Raw genomic sequence first — 24,897 nt, forward strand, 5'->3', positions numbered from 1 at the left:
TGCAGCCCGTGTGGACTTGACCTTCAAATCGGCAGCCTTCAGGTCTCATTTCTGACTGACCTTTTGCTTAAGCCCAGGGCAATGTTTTCATCTCTGACAAACTTGACCACTGCCAGTTTCTTAAGAGTGCCGGTCCTTATGAAAAGGAGTTTTGCTGCCTGTGCCATAATGATCTCTAATACCCGATAAACTGCAAACAATGGGGGCATTTTGGGGGGGAAATACTAAGACAAAAAGGCGTCTGCAGTTCTGAGGCAGTGCTAAACTGGGGCAGATGGAAAAGTTATAGCACGTGGAGTGCTGCGCTTACAGCTCCCATTAGGAGGGGGAGAAGTGGCCGGCCCTTACAATGGGTTATTATTAGGGTATCACTGGACCACGTAATCACAGCCCTTTACAAAACCATAAAAATGTGTCAAATATTGTACAAACTCGAACTGTCGGGGCTTGAATGTTGGACTAAAAATTTCGTGAATAAAAGGGTCCTCTTAATCTGATCAAGTATTTAAAGGGAAAATTGAAATGAGACAGATTTCATCATTATATAACAACTTCATGGGTTTATGTATTGTTTGCAAAATTTTCAGTAGAGGAATTCTGCCTGAATATATTTTTATTCGTCCAGATCCACAGAATTTAGTTTTTATGGAATTTGTAGATTTTTTTTAAATTACAAAATTAGTGCCACGTAGATTATAGAAAATATGGGGGGAACCCCAATAAAGTAATAGCCCCCTATAATTTCATCATCCCAGAATAGTCATGGTTAAGATCACTGAATGATTGGTAATTGGTCTTTTTTTGTCTATGCTGATGTATAAATAACATTTTTAAGCCAGTTTAGGATCACAGTGTATGTAGTGTTTCTAAGTTGCTTTGGGTTCCTCTGTACATTCTCAAAGTTCCCCCTGATTAAATCGTTTTGTAAAATATGGATTTTAATGACTGCATTGTATCCATCTACATGCAGTAGTTCCCGACTGGGGGCAGTTTTGCTCCCCGCCCCGAGGATGTTTGGAATGTCTGGAGGCATTTTTGGTTGTCACAATGGGTGTTGCAGGAAAGGTGCTACTGGCATCTTATTGGGTAGAGGCCAAGGATGCTGCTGACGATCCTACGGTGCGCAGGACAGCCCCATAACAGAGAAGTATCTGGCCCTAGGCCAAGGTCGGGGGAACCCTGAACTTAATGTGGCCATCTTGTAATTAATTTAACCCATTGCCTGCTGTTAGATTTTTGTCCCATTTTGTTGTTGTTGCTGTTGTTACAGATTTAAGGTTGGCAAACTTTCTGTAGAGGGCCACAGAGGAAGTATTTTAGGCTTTGGGGGACATGAGGTCTATTGCTCAACTCTGCTCTAGTACTGTCTCGCTTGAAAGCAGTCACAGACTATATGCAAACAAATGGACATGGCCATATCCCCATAAACTACTTATGAAACCAGACCGTAGGCTTTAGGGTAGTAATTTGACCATTCCTGTTAGGGTTAATGCTCTGATGGACATCCTTGTACTTAAACCTTTTCCTGTATCTTTTGATTTCCTTAGAAAAGTGCTTGACTGTTTAATTACTCTATGGGTGTGCATGTACCTTTAAAAAGTTTACATCCGCTTATTTTATGTATTAAGGTTATACCAATTTATTTTATATTCTCTTCCCCGTCACATAAGACTGTTCCTTTAATGTGGCTTTGTAAGCATATATATGCTACCAGTTCTATCAGATTTGGAACTACCCTGGGAATGGGGAGTGTTTAAAGGATAAGCAGAGTTTGCAGCTCAGATGCCTTCAGGAGTCAGGGAGATTAATGAGTGGAGCAGGCTACTGTCATTGTGGCTACAAGGAATGGTGGAACGCTGACAAAATGAGCAAGTGGCCCATCCAAAGAGGGAAGCTGCCATTCCACTCTGTCCATTGCTGGCCCACTAGAATGTGCTTCAGTGTTGCTAGATCTTCTGACTTATCCAGACAAACCAGAATTCCAAAATTTTGTGTGAAAATTCCCAATTTTTAATTAAATACTGAGTATAATGGTAAGCCACATCTGTGAACTGTGCCCATGGGCCACCTGCTTGGGGACCTCTACTTTAACTGTGACTTATGGTGTGACATGGTTTAGACAGGGAAGCATGGCTTCCTGGCTCCTGGCCATGTGTCCTAGACCCTCAGGACCCTAAGCCTTATAGATGAGAGCTCTAAGAGTTGACAGTCTTTGGGAAGACCCTAAAGAGAAAAGGAAGCTTCATCTCTCAGAGTAGGGAGGCAGGCTATGAATCACTACCTAGCCTGGATACTTAGTTCCTCCAGAGTTTCCTGAATTAGTCAGGAAGAGAGCACATTTGTCACTTCTCCATTTCCTTAGAACATTTCTAGAGGCTCTCAGAATCCTAGCCTTCAACCCCTACAGTGCCCTCCACAGTCTGACTCCTTGTCCTTAGCTTCTCTTCTCCCCCACATTCATGCCCTTCAGCCACAGTTACTCCATTCATTCACTGATTGACCACATTCTTGCTGAGTGCCCACTATGTGCCAGGCCATGTTCTGTACAAAGGGGATCAGGAGCACTAGCAGGTCATGGGTTGGGATTTTGAATAAGCTCTTAGGATGGTTGTGGTAGATAAGATCAGACAGGTCATGATCCCAGGGTGGAGTGGGAAGTAGGCAAAGAGGGCAGGGGTCTTCAGACTTTGATGTGCTTAAGAATCTACCCGGTTAGCTTGGTAAAACATGGATTTCTGGTCCCAACCCAAAGAGTCTCATTCATTAGGTCTGGGGTGGGGCCCGAGACTGAGGGGTGGCACTGATTTAGGGACTTATAGGCCATTGTAAGTACCTTTTTTTTTTTTTCCCCTCAGAGATCAATAGGGAACCATTGCAGAGGGTTGTTTTTTGTTTTTTGTTTTCCCAGAGTAGTGACATGATCTGACATATTTTATAAGGATCACTCTATTGGTGTGTTGAAAATAGACTGTAAGAGGGCACAGACAAAAGCCAGTAGAAGAGTCCAGAGACTTTCAGTAATCCACGCGAGAAATGATGATGGCATGGATCAGATGGTAACAGTAGAGGTGGTGAAAATCAGTTAAATTCTGGATATATTCTGGAGAGGGGGCCAATACTTCTTGATGGATTAGATACAGGGTGTGAAGAAAAAGAAAAGGAGCCAAAGATGACCAATTTTTGAATGTGCAGCTAGGTTGAACCATTGAGGACCGCTTTTTTGCCCTACAAGAAAAACAAAAGGTAATTTCCTATACAGATGGAGAAGACGGTGGAGGAGCTGGTTTGGAGGGGGTGATGACCACGTGAAATTTGGGATGTCTGCAGTGCTCCAAATGGTGCTATGGAATAGACAGGTGGAGGTGAATCTGGAGTTCAGAGACACCTGAGCTGAGTGTTGAAATCCCTGAGACTGGGTTAGCGCTCCGGGGCTGTGCAAGTCCAAAGAGAAAATCAAGCTCCGAGCCTTGGGACACTCTGACGTTTAAGAGCAGAAGAGAGAACTAGCCAAGGAGACTGAGAAGAAATGATGAAAGAGGTAAGAGGAGAACGAGGTGCATGTGCTAAATTGGAAGCCAGGTGAGGAATGTGTAGTAAGAGCCTTCTTGCTGTTCCTGGAGCAGGCAAGGCTTGTTCATACCTGAGGACTTTTGCACTTTGCTGGGATGCTCCTCCCACCAATCTGCCTGGCTCATCTCCTCCCCCACTTTCAGGCCTGTGCTTAACTGTCACCTTCTCTGTAGGACCTTCCCTGATGAACAGCCTATATAAGATGAGGGCAGTTGTCTGGCATCTGGTTGGCACTTAAGCAGTATTTATTGAATGAATCATGAACATACCACTTTTTGGGGAGAAGTCCAGGTGAGGACCTATTACAGCCCTGCACTGAAGGTGTAGTGTGGTCCGTGGACCAGTAAGGTGGGCATCCCCTGGGAGCTTATTATAAATGCAGGATCTTTCGTCCCACCCAGACCTACAGAATCACACTGCATTTAACAAGATCCCAGGTGATTTATATACACATTAAGGTTTGCACTCAAACCTATATTTAGTTCTTGATGTATATGGCATGGAGGCAATTGGGTATAGTCTCAGCAGCGACTCAAAATAAGAGGTTAAAACTATCAAGATCAGATTTCTTCTGTAGTTCCTTCTGGATTCAATCAGTTATCATCATATGATTTTTTTTTTTTTAAACTGCATGAAGAGGCTTTCAAGAAAATTTTATGTGGCTATCCAAGTGATTTCTTAGTTTTGTTTTTAAATGACCTAAGCTTGGAGTGAATATAAAATGCAGTGTTTGGTATAGGGTAGAGAATTTTGAGTGAATGAATGCTAATTCTTTTTAATATATGTTTTAAAATTTTGCTGTTTAATATGACATACCCATGCATAATGACTGATACAATCTTCAGAGTACGGGACCTGTAAATGCATAGTTTTCTATTAAAGTGAGTAATGCATTACATTTATTGGGTTTTGCTGCTTCTCTCATAGGAGTTTGATTCTGAAAGTGGCGTTTTTATTCTGGGATTATAAATACTCTGCAGGCAGACAGCTACCACTCTTAAATCTCATATTTCTGTTTGGATGTGATAAAAACTTGATGTTCTTTTTATACTCAGGCCTTTGGCTTATTTTAGTCTGAGAGAGAAAAGATAATGTATATAGTAGGAATTTACTTACAATAATATTCTTTTTTTCCTGAGGCTACTAAATATTGTTAGTCATAAACCCAAAGCATGCCCACCTTGTGGTTTATATTTATAGTAAGCACACTGTTTTATAGGTCATCAGCTAAGGATAAAAGACCTGTTAGGAATTTTTAGTAAAGCTCGTCTGGTGTGTTCTCTTAACACATCAAAATTTTAGAAAAATGGATTTACCACCCTTTCCTTTTGTACACACTTAGAACTTCTGTCTCTGAATTCAGAAGCCTGATGATCCTACAAAGTGATATGATAGGAAGTAGTGTGAAAGGATACAGACCAAAGAAATGGGATATAAATTTATATATATTTGTGTGTGCACACATAGAGTATGTGAGTACACCTCTGGATTTACCTAGTTTTATCTCCCCCCCCCCCCCTTAACTAAGTTAAAGCCCTAGATCAAAATCCGTCAGCAGCGAGGGGTGACTCTGTAGTCACCACTGGGGACAGAATGATGAAGACTTTGGTTTGATTTTCAACCCCAGCACGTCTTCGAGCTTTCTTTTCAGAGTTTCTGTTTATCTTTAAAATGGGGATAATTAAGCATACCCTGTGTTCCTACATGGCTGCTTGTCCGGTTTAGACAGCGTTTGGTGGAACAACTACAAAATTATATCTACATATATACTGTTTCTCTTTAGAAAAGTCACCTCATCCTTTCCTTCTTAAAACTTCTGTTTAATAAGAAAGCGGAACTCCAGTTAGGTAAGACTTTCTTACAGAGCAGAGGTTCTCATTTTCTGTAAATATCCAGATAGGACGTACTTGAGGCTCCAGAGGCCGGGCAGGCTCTACCCATCTCCCTCCGCCCTGCATGGACAAAGCAGGCCCGGGCAATATGTAAATGAATGGGCATGGCTGTGTGCCAAGAAAACTTTATGTATGGACACTGAAATTTGGATTTCCCATAATTTTCATGTATCATGAAATTTTCTCCTCCTGATTCTTTTCCAACCATTAAAAAAAAGTAAAATGTATCCTTAGTTTACGGGCCATACGGAAATAAGGAGCAGGCCCACTTGGGCTGGTGGACAGACCCCCATGCTAGGGAAAGGGGCCTGGGCTCATCAGCCTTAATCCCCCGTACCTCTCCTTTATGTGAGTCTTCTTTAGTTTTGCTTTTCGTTTGCATCCGATTTTGATTCTTCTCTCTTAGGTCAGGATTCATATCCTCATCCTTATTTTCTATTAAGGATACCTTTGTACAGTCTGGACAGAACATATGACTAAGTGCCTCAAAACGTGTGTTTGGGCTTGAGGTTTCTTTAGTGGTAACATTACAGTTGTGGGACTGAAAAGATCCCTGCAACTGTCAAATGTAACTCTGGACAAGACTTGGCCCAAGTCATTTAAGAAAGCTAGCTTTATCGTCTCCCTAAACATAAAATGAGAAATCTGAACTTCCCTTTGACGTGTTAAAAAATAAATAAATTTGTGAGCTAAAAGGATTATGGGAATCTTCCCTCAGTTTTATTTACATTCTGGTTTGCAAATAGTAGAGGCAATAGAAGAACCGTGGACCTTAGATGGGAATTTTTTTTTTTCCCTCCAGTGAATTCTTCTGTCACTCAAGATGTTAATATCTCTAGGCACCATCTCACACTGATGTGCTCCAGGATCTCTTTCGAATGAAACTGATGGAAAATAACCTGTCATTGTCACCCAGCAAGTGGCACAGCTAGTGTGAAAGAAGGTGATCCATTCCACTTCTCTGGGTATCAGTCCAGGATCTGAATGAAGAAAGGAAAAGGCACAAAAAGATAGTAGCAGTAACAAGGACGAAGATTTTCACAGCCTTTGGAGTTTTGCACTTTAACAAGATAGCTAACACACTTTATTTATATGAAATATCCATTATATCAACAAAATAGTATCTTTTGATGGAGTCTGAAGTACTCTAGCTTTATTTGGTGGTCTGTGCTCAAGTGCTCAGCAATACCTAACTTTGCTCTCCGAATTCATTAACTCGGGTAGTTCGTTTGAAGGGCAACCCTGTTCCGAAATTCTCAGGAAATCATACAGATGTTTAATGTTACATATATGTTTTCTTTTGTATGCTCACTTGATTGGCTATTTAGAAACTAACACAAAGGAAGTCACTCACTAAAAAGCTATGGTTTAGGATGGTTGAAAACAGAAAATCTTATTTATATGGCTTTTAAAATTGTCATAGGACTTCAGAGCCTCATAATATTCCTATGAGGAAGTTAGAGGGTTTAGTGTCTTCTTCCAGCACCTTCTGGCTGAGGGAGGCAAGACATACAGGTGTCACACACCACGGCTACACAGTGGTGAATAGCATGGCTAGGGTGGGGAGGTGATAATGCTCGAGCACCCCCCCGTGTTCTAGATCCACAGTCCTCAAAGTCACAGAGCCTGGAGGGTCTCCAAGACCTTTGCAGGGCTTCTTTCAGGTCAAAACTGTTTTCTTAATAATACTGAGAGGTTCTTTTCCTTTTTTTAATGCTCGTTTTGTGACTTCACAGAAGAGTTTTACGAAGGCTTCATCAGCGTTAAAATGTCATTCTTCTGGGGCGCCTGGGTGGCTCAGTCATTAAGTGTCTGCCTTCGGCTCAGGTCATGATTCCAGGGTCCTGGGATCGAGTCCCACATCAGGCTCCCTGCTCAGCGGGAAGCCTGCTTCTCCCTCTCCCACTCCTCCTGCTTGTGTTCCTGCTCTCGCTATCTCTCTCTCTGTCAAATAAATAAAATCCTTAAAAAAAAAAAAAGTCATTCTTCCGACGGCCAATGGAATGTATGCTCGTGTATAATCTTGGGTTTTAAAAATTGCTGATTTAGTTCCTAATATGCTAAACACTGATGGATATAACTCACAAAGACACTCTAAACTTGAAGGGTTTAAAACGGTTTTAAGACCAAAAAAAAGTTTGAGAACTGCTGTTTTTCAGATACATTGCTAAGCCTCAGAAGTGTGATTTCATTTAATGCTGCAATACCTCCACGATGCAGGCCCGGTTACCATTCCTCTTGAGCACGGGAGGAGATGAAAGCCCGGAAGAGTTAATGACTTGCAAAGGGTCACATAAACAGTGAAGTTGCAAAGTCACAATTCGAACACAGGTTTTGAATCCTTAACTCTGTTGCTGACTGTGCTGTCAGGCATGCTGTCCGGTGGGCCAGGAAATGCCTGGATGTTGACAGTAACTTGCCCTCAGAACCTGCCCCCCCCCCCCCCCCAGGGAATGTAGATAGGGAGATTATCCACAGGGATGGTGTGAAGCAGAGACCACATTCTACTGGCTTATGGACTGAGTCCAGCACACAGGTGTCCCATGCAGGGTGAAAAGTCAAACAGTTGGGTGTCAGTTTTTTTCATCTGGGAGACTTAATTTTATCTCAAAATTGGAAGATCTAGACTGGGTTGGTATACCTATATGGCCACAGTTGGCTGCAGCTTATGTCAGGTCTTTGAGATGAGATATGTGTGTTCTAGTTTGCCACAGACCTCACCACTCCCTATTACCTAGAGCTCATGTGCCTCCTTTCCGTTACCTGTTTTCAGTCTTTGGATTGGAAACAGCTGGAGACGTTCTGCCTCCTGCATAGTGTCTATAGCCAATCTGTACTCAACTTATTTGAAAACTAAAAAGACACTGGCAGTAAAGGGACAAAATACATTCCACTCTGATTACCACCACCTGGATATAGTAAATAGCCCACTGGCAATGCCAAATAGAGAACAGGTTGCTTCCTTCCTTACTAAAGCATCAAATTCTAATTCATTAAAGAATAAGGATCTGCCAGTGAATTAACATTTATTTTTAAATGTGTAGCCCTTTCTTTTTTTAGTGTTAATAGTGAAATAAGCACATTACACCTATTGCCCTCATTTCATGTTTATTTTAGTAATGTCTGTTGTCCACATCATTATCGTGTCTGGACCGTTTCATAAACTTAAAATGTCTCTGTGAACCTTTGTGTGCATGTTAGATCAGTCATTTGAAACAATTTTGAGATTGCCAACCTAAAGGACTTCATTTCTCCTGGGCATTTGGACCGAATTACTGAATTTCAAATTTTTATGCATAAGCTATCTCCCCATTTCAGTAGTGAATATTGACCATTTATACTAATTTTTAGATATATATTTGTTTGCCTTTTTCTTCTTTTGTCTCACCCCAGACTATAAGTTTTGTAAAGCTGGCAGTCAGGTCTGTTTGTTCACAATGTCTATTGTGACGTGGTTCAGCACATAATAACCGTAAATAATGGAATAAATAAATAAGATAAAGTATATCAGTCGTGCATATAACCTTTATTCTTCTCTATCCCTAAGAATTATAATAAAAGATTTTTAGTAAAAATTTTCATGTTTCCCAACTTGGCTAAATTGGGGAGACATTTGTTTCTTATTCTCCATGTAAATATACATCCGGTCCTGTGTGTGTATGTGTGTGTGTGTGTGTGTGTGTGTGTGTGTGTGTGTGTGTTTCTCGTTCTGTTTAGGATAGTTTCCCTTCTTCCTGATGCAAGGTCAGTAGGAAAGTTACATATCCATGCAGCTAAGAAAAGATGCTCACTGAGACCAAGATACAGGGTGAGGCCATTGAACTTGAAAGTGCAGCACAGAGACCCCTCCATAGATGCTCTTCCTGCAGTTGGAATTACAGAGTTATGTGGCCATTAGAAAAGTCTTAAGTGTCATAGTAGCTTTTAGGCACTGTCTTCTCCAAAGGGGGCATCTAGCTCTTAACCTATTGCTGAAAGAGAAATACCATTGTCTATTAATACTACTGGAACTAAAGATGAATAGTGAATTGGCCTTGATCTGACAGTGAGTTTGACTTTGATAGCTCATCACTTAAAAAGGTTCTTTTATATTTATGAAAAAAAGCATGACGTCAAGCCGGGGGTGGGGGGAATTGATAGCAATATTGAAGACCAAACTCGTAGGGCTTCCAAAAAAAAAAAAAAAGCCCCTTGTGCGAATGGTGTTTTTTTTTTTTTTACATGCATATCTAATTAGCTTAGGTTATTATAAGCTGGGCCACTGTGATAAAGTTTCCGGTGGTGTCTCGGGATACCTTGTTCATAGTGCCTTCTCTGTGCCAGTCAGCCTTCGAGTCAGAATTACAGAAAGGAGAGGGAGTGAATAGTCTACCGTTTCTCGTTGGATTGGGGCCACCTAAAACGTTGTTATGCTGGAAATGCTAGAATATAATCACTATCAGGTGAGCTTTATTCTTATTCATATTTAGTGTCTGAAATGTAATGCAATAAATTGAGTAATTCACCTTTTCATGTTATTGTACTCTTTCCAGTAAGTGCAGGTCTACTCGTTTAATGCTGTTTACTGTTTGATACCATAAGAAGTAACTCAATATGGTGCGAACAAAGTAAATATTAGTAGGGTATTTTTTTTTCCCCTAGTGCCTGGCTGTGCTGTCTCCATCAGCTCCTGTTCAGAGCTCATAAGATTAAATTGTGTTTATCAAGGAAAAAAGTAACTTTAAATTGAGTGTCATTGATTTAAAAAAAAAAAAAGCATTTTTAATTCTGTATTAGTGTTTATAAGAAAGGAGGAAAAAGATCCTGGTGGCTTCATAGTCATGGTCTTGAAAAACATACATGTAAGTGTGAGGCATTTTGAAAGAAACTGCTTCCTGTAAATTGCTTTTTATGTTGAGTTCAAGATCTTAATTAAAATGTTGAATAATCATGTCCAAATGAAAGTGGGAGGAATTAATCTACAACTAGTTGATTTAATCATGAGAATGTTTCTGTTTATTTTCCACAACCATTTTACAGCTGGCTCTTAAGGAGGTTTGTTGTTGTTTTTAAACAGAAAGCTATTCTGTTTGCCAAGGAAAGTAAAATAAATTGTTATGCTCCTTTTTCTAGATTGTCCTCTGATCTTAGTAAACCCTTACAGTTGTGTTGGGGAAAGTTTTGCCCTCTAGATGGTTGCAAATTTTAAATTATTGGACATGAGCAAAAAGGGCACAAGGTTTCAAAGAGATGTGCAGCTAATTAGCGGGGAAATAAAACAGGGCAAAGTATTACCCCAAATCCTGAGCGTTAGACTTTAAACTTCAGTAATATCAAAATCCATTAGCACAGTGCCTGGTACATAACAGGGGCTTAATAATTTATTCTGTTGGTGCACTGGCCAGTCTCATGTTTGTGCGTGAGAAAAGAGCCAAGTGAAACTCACGAATAACGGCGCTGTCTTCTCTTCCCTCCGTGGCTATGTTCAGGTGCAGACCCACCTCGAAAACCCCACCAAGTACCACATACAGCAAGCCCAAAGGCAGCAGGTAAAGCAGTACCTTTCTACCACTTTAGCAAATAAACATGCCAACCAAGTCCTGAGCTTGCCATGTCCAAACCAGCCTGGCGATCATGTCATGCCACCAGTGCCGGGGAGCAGCGCACCCAACAGCCCCATGGCTATGCTCACACTTAACTCCAACTGTGAAAAAGAGGTAATTCATGTCTCCTCCCCTCTCCTGTCTTCTTACACTAAATGAATGTCTGTTGGATATTATTCCCACACTTGACTGTGGACTCTAGTCTGTCTGCGGGGCCCCCACGCGCCGCCAGCCTTGGTCCCAGATTCTGTGGTGTGGCCGCCGCGCTCCGGCCTCCTCACGCCGTCACCGGGGTCTGTCGGGTCATGGCTCAGGACAGGACACCTGGCCGCTCCAGAGTGGGACGGGGAGGTGAGGACACTTCCTCTCCCACTCTGTTTCCGCTCCGTTAGCCAGGCGCTCTCTTCTCTTCAGTGCCTTTCCATTTACAAAGCAGTAAAAATGCAGAGAGAGGAGAAGGCAAAGGTGGAGAAGGAAAAAAGCAAAAATAGAAAAGGTGTGGGACAGGCGGTTTAGAAGTTCCGCTTGTTGTGAATGTCTGGAATATTATTTTTATTTCTCCCTGAGTTGAAGAAAAAAAAAAAAAGCACAGAATGTGCGTGGATGGATTTGAATAATGTAGCACTTGAGAATTTAACAGAAAAGCAAAGGTTTTAATTGCTAGATAAATTCCGTTTCGTAATAAGATTGCGGCTGCCGTGAAATCTGCTTTTGTAAAGGCTGGATTGGAGACGAGATTCAAACACACCTCAAGCTAATTGTTGCATCGAAATTTGAAGCATAAAAATACCTGAGGGGAGGGTTGTAATTTAATGCCTGTTATTTCCAAATTATGAGATGATAAGCCTCATTTTAATGGAGTTTTTACTGTACTCTGAAATGTTCATGTGATTTCAGAGGTGACTCTTCTGAAGTTGCTGAATTTTAATTTCTAGAGGGACTAAGTCTTTTCCCCTGTGCCCAAACCAACTGTCTTATTTTTCTCTGTCCGTATTTGTAATCTATCAAGCTGATTTGATGGAAGTTCTTTCTGCACTATTTTATTTCTTGGTCAGATTCCACTTTGTTTGAAAGCTTATTAGTCCATCTTGTTGCTGCACCATCAGCCTCGTGTGAACATGTCATTGAAAAGTCATTTGCAAATCCAAGTCATGGGCTGATTTTGCTTGTGTTTTTGCAGGGATTTTATAAGTTTGAAGAGCAAAACAGGGCGGAAAGCGAATGCCCAACTATGAACACGCATTCACGAGCATCGTGCATGCAGGTACTGAATGACTCGGCAGCCCAAGGATGTAACACTTTGTAATGAGAATCTATATTTGTGGCTCATCACACCTTCCTGATGACTTAAGGGTTTTTTTCCCCCTCATTGTTTTTTTGTTTTTTTTTTTAAATAGAGAAAGCTTATGAACAGGGCCATTTTCTTCATAGTGTCTCATGATTAAATAACTCAGGGAAATTAAACTTAAAATGCACTTTCCCTAAGTTGCTTCAAGTCATTAAAAAGTGCTTGAAATACATAAATTTTGATACATAAAACATAATATGCTGTACTTCATTTAGATACCATCATCAGTGTGTTACACAAATTTGTAGGGTAGCAACTTCAGTAGACTATTAGTAAAACCACAATATGCATGTGATTGTGTGTGTGTGAGAGAGAGAGAGAGAGAGAGAAAGAGAGAGATCTATATATTTTATAAAATGGACTCATGAAACACGCATTTGAAACTTTATTAATTTAATAATACTTCACGGATTTTTCCCAAGTGATTAGAGATTCTTCTGTGACATCCTATTTAATATATAAATAATGCTACATTTATCAACATATTTACATATTTTAAAGTGTGTGTATAGATATATAAGAGAAAGAAAAATAAGCATTGAAAAATTCTTTTTTTTTTTTTGCTTTTCTATATTTCCCCTTATTAACTTGCATTAGTGGTTCTTTTTTATAAGAAAAAGAAATTATTTTAAAAAACTATCACACCAAGCCCACTAATTTTATGTCCCTAAAAAATTTTACAATGAAAGGTCGATCCTAAGTTCTCTGGCCCATTTGCCTGTTCAACTCAATTAGAAAATCATCTCTTGAAAGCAAACAAACAAAACTGGTGTACCTAGAAATGAAACTTAATAAACTACTGGCAGTTATTCAAAACTGACCTGCAATTATTCTTCTTAGGGGGTCACTTAATAACCCTCATTTTTTTGGGATGTTTACTATAGCCATGGCGCTATGAGCACTTTATATGGTTTATCCTGAAATCTCACAAGAATCCAATAAGGCAATGAGTATTATTAACCCCATTTTCCAGATTGGCCTATTGAGGCTCTTAAAGATGGAAGGCTTTGCCCCTAATACAGAACGTGGGAGAATGAGGATTCCAGGCCCTGTGGCATTGGATCCTGTCCCCTTTAATTGGAAATGGTAAAAAGACGTAAAGGAGCATTCCTCTGAGTTTTGAGATTTCATTGTGTACTTGTGAAGCACTATTTAGATCCAAGCATGGGTGTGCGTGCACACACACACACATACACACACACACACACCAACCAGCTCAGATGCATCAGGTGTTTACAAAGAAATGTTTTCACAACCTTGTCTTTGCAACTGCTGCAATGCACATGTAATCACTGTTGTTTATTATCATAACTGATGTTTTGGTACTTCAGGAATAAAATTGATCTAGTGGGAATGTCAGCTCCATGACTGTAATGATAACTTCGTCCTGGTGTAGTCCTCCGGGAGTACCGAGCACACTGGCAGCTGTACAAGGAGAAACTTATTTTACAAGTCACTGCAGGATCAGTGCAGGGTTAGCCAGCCGCCTGAGAGCCACAGTGCCCCCTACATCCCTAGGAGAGCAAAGGTCTGAACTACCATCTGGGTTGTCCTACTGCAAGGAGGGTCTACGAAGGCTGTGGGGTATAGTCTTGAGAAGGAAAAAAAAAAAAAAGAAATGGCAGCCATCATTCAAGATGAGGTTTTCTGGTTCATCTTTCCTGTTTGGGAGAGGCAGTTGAGCATAGCACTTGAGAGCATGGGTTCAAGTTGTGGCTCTAACCCTCTTCCATGTATGAGTTTGGGCAAGTTGCTTCTCATTTACCTCACCTGGCAGATTGATATACTAATAGTACCTACACTGATAGAGTTATTCTGAGGGGGGAAATAATTTAACCCATCAAAAGCCCTGAACCTGGTACCTGGCACCTAGTAATCCCTCACTAAGTGCTGGTTGCAAATGTCATCCTTATTACCTGTTAGTGTCGGTGACCTTCAGTAATGTTCCTATTTGGGAGGAAGAGGGCAGTAATTTCTTAGCATCTAACTGAAGAACTTTAGTGCTTAGGGTAAGAAAAGACCACGGATCTCTCTTTGGGTGGTTTTACACAGTTTTTGCTTATGTTTGTCTCTCTTACATTGCCCTTTTTCCTACAGATGGATGATGTGATCGATGACATCATTAGCCTAGAATCAAGTTATAATGAAGAAATCCTGGGATTGATGGATCCTGCTTTGCAAATGGCAAATACGGTATTCATGACTTTTTTTTTTAAAGAAAATCTTGAGATATTTCCAACGTTCTCTCCCTTTTCCTGAACTTTTAGTTTATTTCTGCAAGTGATTGATTGAGAAATATTAATAGTAAAACAGAGAATTATCTCAGGATCACAAATAAGTGACTTTGACATCAGAAATTAAGAATTTCTCATGAGTTTATCGGTAACCCCATGATAAAGCTCTCCATTCCCTGGAGTCCAAGTCCACTTTCAATAGGATGTTAGGCCTTCCAATTCCCCCTGACATCTAATGCCCAACTTAGTACACTGCCGCCAAGGGGAATACTATAGATTGTACTATTTACAGTAGCATTCTAGTTGGCTTGAAAAACGAATGCAGTTTTTAAAGGCAGTACCTTACTATTAATAGGTAATAGAGTGACTGACATTCAATTTGCCTTTCTTCAATAGCAAAATTTATTCTGATTTTGGTTAATAAATCAGTGGTTTATTAAACTTATTTCTCTCTATAATTTGGAGCCTTGCCCCATTGGGTTTTTTTTTTTTTTTTCACTCCTTACAATGGTGTGTTACGTTTCCATTTTACCAAAGTCTTATTATAGATCTTATTTAGTCCTTGTAATAATTCTCTGAATCTAGAGATTCTGCAATAATTCTTGCAATAATTCTTGCAATAATTCTTTGAGTCGAGTTGGGGTGGTATCATTGCCCTCATTTTTTAGGATTAAGAAAGGTTAGCTGGTCTTACACAGGATTACATAGCTTTGATGTGTCGGAGTCAGGACTTCTCGGTAGGCTTTGAATACCTTGTCCAATCTTTTTTTTTGTTTTCTATGAGAGCAATGCCATGAGGGTGTCATATTCTTTAATAACCTGTATTTAAAAGACTAACTCCCACAGGGGAGCAGGGGTGAAGGGGAGTTGTTCTTTCATGGGTATAGAGTTTGATATTTGCAAGATGAAAAAATTCTGGAGATTTGTTTCACAACAGTGTGCATAAACTTAACACTACTGAACTGTACACTTCAAAATGATTAAGATGCTAAATTTTATGTCCTATGTATTTTTACCACAATAGAAAATTGTTTTAAAGAATAAATTCATATAATAAATTCCCTCGACCAGGGAATATGATAGCCCTTACTTATTTACACCAAAATTCTTAGTGAACTAAAGTTTTATAGGTAGCATTTTCTTTTTTCCATCTTGGTCCAGTTCTTTCAGTTCATTAACCTGAAGTCCTGAGGGGTGAGGACTCCCCTGACAGCCCCAAAGTCTTTTCTGGGCTCTTTAGTTTCTGTCAACTCCCTACCCATTTAAACTCACTGGCTGATTTTGAAAGAACTAGATGTTCCGCCATCTTGACAGATGTCTCCATGTCAGACTCTCCCCACCCTCTTTGAGCCCTTGGTTGGCTTCTGTAGAACCCTTCTGCTTCCAACTTTGTGCCTCCTGTGAGTCGGGCTACCCTTGTCAGTGGTCAGAATCCTAGGACCAGTGTGAGCAAGACACTTGGGAGAGCTTGCACTGTGAAATTTATAAATATACCCCCAAACATGGGTATATTTACTATGTTTTCAATGCCCAACAGCAATTATTAGCAATGGCCCAGTCATCCCAAAGGAACTTTGCTTGATGAGGGTGGTCATTTTGCCAGTGGTTAATATGATTTTTTACAAATAATTTAAAAAATGTTCTCCAATGGTGAGGACCTTGGAGGTCATCTGAGCCAATCAAGTACTCAGTGCATTAGTCTCCTCTTGCATATCTTCTGTATTCCTACCCCCATCCCATACACAGAAAAACTAGACATCCATCTTCTGGAAAGCCTCCAATGAAGGATATGCACTAACTCACAAGACAGGCTGGAAAGCACAGAGGTTAGGAGTTGGGGATGTGTGATCATATCTAGGTTCATATCCAAAGTCTGCCATTTTCCATGTCATCCTGCATGATACTTAGCTTCTTGAAGTCCTGCATTTCTCCATCTCTAAAATTAGACTGATAATTGTACCTACCTCCCATGGTCATCTCATGAAATATGTATAGCATTTAGCATTGGAAACAGAAGCTGTACTCAACAATATCTAAATTAAGTATAATTTCTTTTAACAGCAAATAAGTTTGATAGTATTTCATTCAGGTGATATTCCTTGAGCATCTGTAATGTGTCCAACTCTACTTCAAAATAACATGATACTTAGTAATCCAGATATTATTCACAGTGTGTCTCTCTGTGAATTCCAGACATGGGTCTAGTTTGCCATCATGGAGAACTTGTCCTCATGACAACCCTTCTGAAGACAGTTCTCAAGACCCCCAGTTGCTTCTCTTCTTTAGATTGAACACCCATGTCTCCTCCTCAGTCATTCTACATTAGAATGGAAATCTTATTCCTTCATTATCTGATTGCTTCCAAGCTAACTTTAAGATTGAATTAGTGTTTATTAAGTACCTAATATGTCACCAGCCCTGGGTGAAGTGCTGTGGATGAAGATGAGTAGGGTATGCTTCCTGTTCTCATGGGGCTTACCAGTCTGGGAAGGGGAGACCCTGTCAGACCTCGAATGGAGGAGGATAATTCCAGGGCAGAGGGGCCATCTTAGGGGAGTTCCTGGATAGGAAAGATCCCCTGGGCAGAGTTGAATTAATTGCCAGCCGGGGAGGAGTAACCCGTAGCCACCCTCAGATGTCACTGACTGTCCAGGCATTCATTACTTTTCTATATTTCTACCCTGAAAAAATCTAAGTGTAGCCCCATCAGAACCAGCCCATGACAAAACTGTTTCAGCATTTTGCTATTAGAGGAGACACAGTATAAAATAAAAGTTAGGATCACAGACTGTAAGCCAGATAGCTGAATTCAGTGCCTACTCTTGAGTGAGCTATTTGACCTCTCTGCCTCACTTTCTTTGTCTGGTAAATGGGAATAAAAATAGCATCTAAAACAATAGAATCCATATGAAAATTGTAAGTTATTCTCCAAAAACCACTTAGAAGAATCTTGGTTCTGATATGCTCTTACTAGATGTTAGTTACTAGCTCTTATTCTTGGTAAATTTGGGTTTGGATTGTCAAAATAAATAACAAAGCTACCAACAACTTACTAACATTTTAATTTTCCCCCCCTCGATAGAGTTTAAACTTAATGTTCTTCATGTTAGGCATTTTTCCCTTTTATTTGATTCTTTGATATGCTTTATTTCAAGTTAACTTCTTAAAAAAAAATGAAGTGGAGGGAGCACTTAGAGAGGAAACTATCCTAAGGGAATTGGAGTCTAGAAATAACTATTCTGAGAGCACAAGGGCCCTCTTGTACCATTACAAACAAAGAATAAAAGTCCCAATTTACTTGTGCTAACAGTGCTCAATTGATATTCAGAGAAGGGGAACATCCAGAAAGAAAAAAATAATAACATTTTACAATGATCATTTACTTGGAAAAATATTCATTTTGGTGGAGGAGAACATTGAAGAACTCAATTCAGACCAAGTTTGGGGCACAGACCCACATGTGTCTACTTTCTCTTTCTTTGTCCCTGTTAGACTGTGGCTTCCATCCATTGTACAGCTTGTATGCTGGAAGTGAGATCTTGTCCATCAGGTTTATGCTGCATAAAAACCCAGCAAAGATACAACATAGCCATGTTAGCAGAAGATGCCTCTTCCTCTTCCTTAGCTCCAAAGATATTATTTTGACCCAGTTATAATGTTTATGGGGCAGTTTTTCTAACCCAGAAGGGGAACCACAAAATCCTTTCTTAAATATACATGGCTGATTTTTCATTAGAAAGCCATGTTTCATCGACCTTCCTTTTAGTAGCTTCAGCAAATGACAGCCATTAATACAAAAAACACAAGGCACCATTTCGGGGCAGAGTCTCTCACCTTCAGCATGATTAATATTTGAGGTGGCTTAATTCTTTTTTTTTTTTTTTAAAGATTTCATTTATTTTTCTTTCTTTTTTTTTTTTTTAGATTTTATTTATTTTTCAACAGAGAGAGCCAGAGAGGGAACAGAAGCAGGGGGAGTGGGAGAGGGAGAAGCAGGCTTCCCGCCAAGGAGGGAGCCCGATGTGGGACTTGATCCCAGGACCCTGGGATCATGACCTGAGCTGAAGGCAGATGCTTAACGACTGAGCCACCCAGGCGCCCGAGGTGGATAATTCTTTGTTGTGATGCTGTCCTGCCCATTGTAAGATGTTTAGCCGCACCCCTGGCCTCTACCCACTAGATGTCAGTGGTACCCTCTTCCCTAGTTGTGACACCCCAAAATGGCTCTAGACATTGACAAATGCCCTCCACTGACAATGGAGAAGCCCTGATTTGAACACTGAGCAGTTACTCCAGTCCTGTAGTTCACTGATCCCTGTGTTTGGATTTGCTTTGCAGCCTGGTAAAATTGGTGCAATGGTTGACAGGATACTTAGTAATTAACAGGGCACATGGTGTAGTCCATCAAAGTGGAAATTAGCTTGACTGTTGAAAACAGACTAGGAATACCGTACTTTGTAGAAAATTATATTACTAAACATGGCAGTAGTGATCACTTAAATACAGTGTTTCACCCAGTCGACCTCTGATTCGTACAGAACCCTGCGAGAGGGGTGATAGGATTGCCACTTTTCAAAGGGGGCATCCTGCCTCAGAGAGGTTAGTATCGCACAGCAGGTGTTAACCCAGTTCTCTGCCTCCTAAGCCAGCCTGCACTATTGATTTGTAAATTTGAGTATCCATACTTGGCTCGTGAGCAGCTAGGTTTTTATTTGCTTAGAATCAGTTGGAGATTAGTTGAAAATTGCAGTTTCAAATTGGTTTATCAGCAGTTGATACTGCCCCCCAAATACTGCTATTAACATAGTTCATGAACCTCTTACCACAAAGCTCTATTCAGGCATAGCTAGATCTTTCGTAAAATCAATTAAGACAACATATACCGAGTGCCTTTCTAGTTCTGTGCCTGGCCCAGAGTAGGAGCCCACAGAAAAATGTTCCCCAGCAAAATATTCCGGCAGGTTGTATGCTGCCAACTCCTAATCGGCAAGTATTGGAAAAGCAGCCGAAGCGGGAAATCTTTTAGAGAGGTCGGGGGAGGGCTATAAGCCACTCTTTGGACTGGAAGTAATGATGTCTGACCTCATTGGAGTGTCTGATAAGGCATCTTGTTATAGAGATTTTAATTCATCTCCCTTCTTGGCAGGCACGGCTGTCAATCCACGCCAGTCACAGCAATCTTGTCTGCCCAACCAATTCGTGTCTGGGTGTCCCCAGTCTTGTGCTCTTCCTCCCTACCCCTATCCTGAATGTCTCTCCATCTGTCTTTCCACCTCTCTCCCCTTCTGTGTACATGTGTCTCTCTCTTTTGTTTCCACCCCTCCCCTTGTGTCTTTGTCACTCTGTCTCATTCCCATTTTTGTTTCTTTTGCCTCTGTCTGTCTCTGTCTCTCTCCCTCCCTCCCTCTGTATGATTCTGCACTTATTAAGTATATGTGCACGTAGTTTCCTTTAGAATGTGTTTAGAAAACATGGTCTTGTCCCAGAGAAGCTTATAATTAGATACCTATCCGTTCAATGTAAATCCATTGAGGACTTATAGGGTTTTTTGTTTTTTTTTTAAAGCTTACTGTATGTATCTCTTGCCTATTAGATTTTCCCTAACAAATCATCATAATAACACAATTGCATTGTTTTGCTTACAGTTTGCATTTGAAAAGATGATAGATATGATTCGTATTTCTAGAGGTATGGAAATATTTTTTTAGCTTGTTGCATTGAATTTTGAAGCCACATTCATGGTTTATTAATATTCAGGAGTTCCTCCAAAATCTGAAACTCCAGAAAGATAGGAGGATAAATCTTTGGAATCCAGAGGGGTTACGAGATGTCCTAGCAGCTTTCTGAGTTTTGATGCTCTGACTCTTTACAGTGCTGTATTGAGACATTTACACACCTTTCACTTTGCTGTCTTAAGTTGTACAAGAGTGGAACTGAGCGCTCACAGAGCAAGATTGACTCCAGCAAGGTGACCTACTTCAAATAAAACCACTTCTTAGCAAAATGACAGCTAAGAATCAAAGTCACTGGTTATCAGGTTTTTAGCTAGAGGGGCTTGAATTGTGCTTCAAGGGCATTTTAAATGACCACAGTGCATTGTTTATATGCATCTGTGAGGTGGGATAGGTGTATTACATTTTATATACATAATATAAATCCTGCCTTCAAAAGGAAGCAAAGGACGGAGTGGACAAGAGAGAGACCTGTTCTGCTGATCTGTCTGTCCTCCCTGCTCTCAGCCCCAGTCATATTAGAGCAAGTGTCCTGTTTACCTGTCAGAAAGTATAGGCCTCTCCCACCTCTTTAGCTTGGGGTTTGGTTCATAGACTACTTCTCTAGAAGCCACAATGGGAAGAGATGGTCGAAGGCTACCAGTGAAGAGAAACACATTCGTATCTTTATTTTGTGGGATATTTTTATCTGTGTGTTAGTGGCCATTGGAGAAAATGAAAGGTGAGATGTGCAATGTAATCTCTCCTCGATACTTCTTGGTCACTAAACAGCTTGAATGCCGTCCCAAGTTACTTTTCTCAGATGTAGAGTAAAACTTAGAGTGTATGATCAAGGATGGGGTGGGCTAAATGCTCTAAGTCTTCCTTGGCAATAATAGTTACAGGAATTGTTTGAATTAAGCTGGGAAGAGGGAGCTTCTGCACTGACAGTAGTGAGGTCCCGTAACTGCGCCCCCGTAGTTAATATTCAGAACTTTATCTCAGAGGGTGGGAAGAAGAAATGTCTGGGACCTCTGATGTCCACAGACATGGGTGCATCACACTCCTTCAGTGAATGAGGTGCGGGGAAATGTGTATACGACAAAAGGAAATCGGCACCGGGGGCAGAAAGAAGTTCACTACTTCAAAATATTCAGTGCAGAACTGGAGAAAAAACACTCTTAAGCTAGCTCGAGAGGGCTAAATATTTCTTTACTTTTTTTTTTTTTTTTGAGTGTAAATTTTTGTTCTTTTCTTAAAGTCAGTGGGCTCCCCCTTGTGGCTCCGTGAAAGATTTCAGTTTCAAGGAAAAGAGCTTTTCTTTAGCAATAAGGAAACCATTTCTTTTCCAGTAGAAAACACTTTTTATTGCTTTTCCTTATCAAATAAAGAGAGAAGAAAAGGGAGAGGGAAAGAGAGGGAAGGAAAAAAGTGACTTTGATGGAAAACCTGATTTGGTGAAAAAGTCAGGCCACATAGAACCCCATTTTACAGTAAAAGGCAGCATTTCCTAAACATCTATGTGCTACTGGATGTGCTAGACAATGAGTTTGCCACCTTGGCCACTGTCTGCATGCTCAAAATATAACTATAAGCTGGTCGTAGAACCATCTTATGGCGGTGAGATAATGTTCTTCTTTCAAAGGAACGAGCTAACGTCACCGTTTCAGTGAGTGGAAAGGTAAACGTGTCATGCCTTCCTGTTTTAAAAAAATGATTTTTTTTTTTTTTTTTTTTTTTACATCAAACCATTTCTTTTAAGTAAATTCTGGAATAGATCTGGGTTCTAGCTGAATAACCTAGGAATTGTTTAGCAGTTCATTTCTGTTACTGTTTCTCTCTCTAGTTACCTGTCTCTGGAAATCTGATTGACCTTTATGGCAACCAAGGCCTGCCGCCCCCAGGCCTCACCATCAGCAACTCCTGTCCGGCCAACCTTCCCAACATAAAAAGGGAGCTCACAGGTAAATTACTGGCAAGTGTGCCTCCTCCTGGGGATTTTCTGTTAATTTTCTGGCAAGCAAAGTTATCAAAATTGTGACCTCTGGACTCTTCCATTTGTATACGTAATTTTTTTAGGTCTGTGCAAAGGTGAAACCATTGAGGAATATTTTAGGATGAGGATTTATACTTGGAAATCCTGGTTTCCAATATTTCTTGAGGTCCTGGGAGGGAGGCTGCTGTCTCCCCAAGGCCCCATCATTGCGCCATGCACCCATCGCTGGGTCTTTGGCTGCTGTACCCTTTGGGGTGGGCGCAGCGGGCAACACTTTAATAATAAAATGTCTCCACCCAGTCTGGTGTTTGTGTTACTTGCCAAGCCCCTAGGGGCATTCCACTTTGAGAACCCTGGTCTGAATTTTTCTTTGACACATTTTCTTTGAACAATCTTCGAGCCTGCATTTGTCAGGAGAGGGTAAGAATGAATTTCTTACATCTTTAGATGCCTCCTCTTATTTTTACTACATCATGTGCAAAAGATTTATTATACAGAGTAAAAAAATAGATTATAAAATGGAGCAATGGGTATTATTTGTTCCTGAGGCAAGTGTGAAATTATCTATTTTGCCATTTTGTTTGAGGCTTTAGGGAAGGCATTTGGCCATTAAAACATAACGAAACTACATTAGAACTGGCATTCTACCATGCTGAGTTTTATGGCCCTCACCTCATCCCCCTTTTTAATGTCTGGTCCTTGCATCTTGCAGGATTAGGTGAACGGTCTGAGAATATGAACTATATATTTGGTGCAAAAAATTCCTGTTTGTTCAAGGGTGTCTTTTTAAAAAAATACTTCAGAAGATTGTGGCAGGAGAAAAGCAGTTAAAAAAAAAAATTGGTGTTAAAAGGTAATAAATTAATTACTATGTAAAACCCATTGAAAGTCAACAAAAAAGTAGGTATGCTCCCAGGAAGGAAAAGTATCATGAAGTCTTAGAAAATAATGCTATAGGAGATCTATACTAAATAATGATAAAATATGGTTAGCGTGGCATGAACAGAATTCTTACGAATTAGATGCAAAGTAGGCTTTTTTTTAGATTTAAAAAATAATTTATTTATTTTAGAGAGAGAGAGCATGAGTGGAGAGAGGGGCAGGGGTGAAGGGAAGAGGGAAAGGGAGAGAATCTCAAGCAGAGTCCGAGCTGAGCAAGGAGCCTGACACAGGGCTCAATCTCACAACCCTGAGATCATGACCTGAGTTGGAACCAAGAGTCAGAGTCGGAAGCTTAACTGACTGAGCCCCCCAGTGCCCCCAAAGTAGACTTTTGAATTATGTGTAGGATTGTTTCTTCAAAAACAAAACAACAGAGGCAGGGGGTGGGAATGAGAGGAATGGGTAAGAGGGTATAAATTTATTTTTTTTAAAAAGAAGCTGATATAATGAACTATACATTTCTAGAATCACTTTGTATGTTAGAAAATGACCAGTCCAGACAGGAAAAGGGTAAAATGCCAGGGAAAGGAGAAGGTGGACAGGAATTGTGATTCTGAACACTGCTAGCTTGAGAGGCAGCATGATGTAGCCAAAAGAGAATAGACTTAGGAGTCAGATCTGACCTAAGGGAAAAAAAAATTATCTTTCCCAGCTGTGTTAGGATCTAGTCAGGAAGCAGAGACTGCAAGGTGATTTGAACAGGGTAGGTTTAAGATAAAGAATTGTTAACCATGTATAGGCATTTATCTACTAAGAGAGGATGAATACTATAGAATACCCTAAGGCTGTGGAGGGGGTGGCTATCTAAGCTTGGGAAAGAACTGCCCCCCTGCCCAAGGCCAAGAGTCTACCTCCTTGGGGAGATTGTAGGTGAAGCTACAAAATGGCAGAGAAGTTCACAGGATTGCCTTTATCAAAGCTGGTCCACAGTTGGTGGGTTGAGGTTGATAGGCAGAAAACCATGGTTGTGGGGCTGGCAAACTGAAAAACTAAATAACTAACTAAATAAATAAATAAGAGAAAACAAAACAAAAAAAAGATACTGTAGGGGAGGGTGTATAAGTAAAACATGCCTATAACGCTCGTGTGAGAAAAAAATAGAAAATGATTGGGATTGATCTTCCCAATTGAAATAATTCAGCTTCTGAATTATTTATATGTATATATGTATATCTAAGACACATATAATAAATATATATACATATATAAGCTTCAGTGGCTATGAGTTATGCTAAAAAGAGTTCTAATTTTGGGTAAAATTCTGAATGATGGTAGTGTAATGTTGCAGATATCACTTGTGACAAGAAAGTAACAGAGGCCCCAGAATGGCAGGATTAATCAAACAACTGTCTTTTTCTTGTTTTGTTTTGCCTTCTGTAAGGTGCAAAGTCATCCCCCCACAGAGATCCCACAAGAGTTGCAATGCAAATAGATCTTTTCAAATGGAGTTGCCACCAAACACCTCTGTACCCTATTCCTATTTTTGTTTTTATGAACTCAGACTAGTAGGGTCTGAGTTCCTCAGGGTCATCGTTTCATTCTAGCAAGTTCTGTTGGAACCTGGCTCCAAGTTCCAAAAAAAAAAAAATGAATCCATTTCCACCAATCAGAGATCTGACATG

General features: G+C 40.3%; 1 protein-coding gene across 6 annotated transcripts in view; it reads left to right on the forward strand.

Annotated features, from left to right (window-relative positions):
- The window catches only part of MITF (melanocyte inducing transcription factor), a 213,959-nt gene that overhangs the window by 169,776 nt on the left and 19,286 nt on the right, over positions 1–24,897 (forward strand). For 3 of the 6 annotated variants that reach the window (XM_032411743.1, XM_032411744.1, XM_032411748.1), the window contains exons 3-6: positions 10,931–11,158; positions 12,225–12,308; positions 14,490–14,585; positions 22,184–22,301. In XM_032411743.1, the coding sequence (XP_032267634.1) occupies positions 10,931–11,158; positions 12,225–12,308; positions 14,490–14,585; positions 22,184–22,301 (526 nt within the window). Of the gene's footprint in view, positions 1–9,666; positions 9,905–10,930; positions 11,159–12,224; positions 12,309–14,489; positions 14,586–22,183; positions 22,302–24,897 lie in introns of those variants that run through there. The other 3 variants (XM_032411745.1, XM_032411746.1, XM_032411747.1) reach the window with 3 other exon arrangements.

This window comes from Phoca vitulina, unplaced genomic scaffold, assembly GCF_004348235.1.
Source record: "Phoca vitulina isolate PV1807 unplaced genomic scaffold, GSC_HSeal_1.0 scaffold13, whole genome shotgun sequence".
NCBI lineage: Eukaryota > Metazoa > Chordata > Mammalia > Carnivora > Phocidae > Phoca > Phoca vitulina.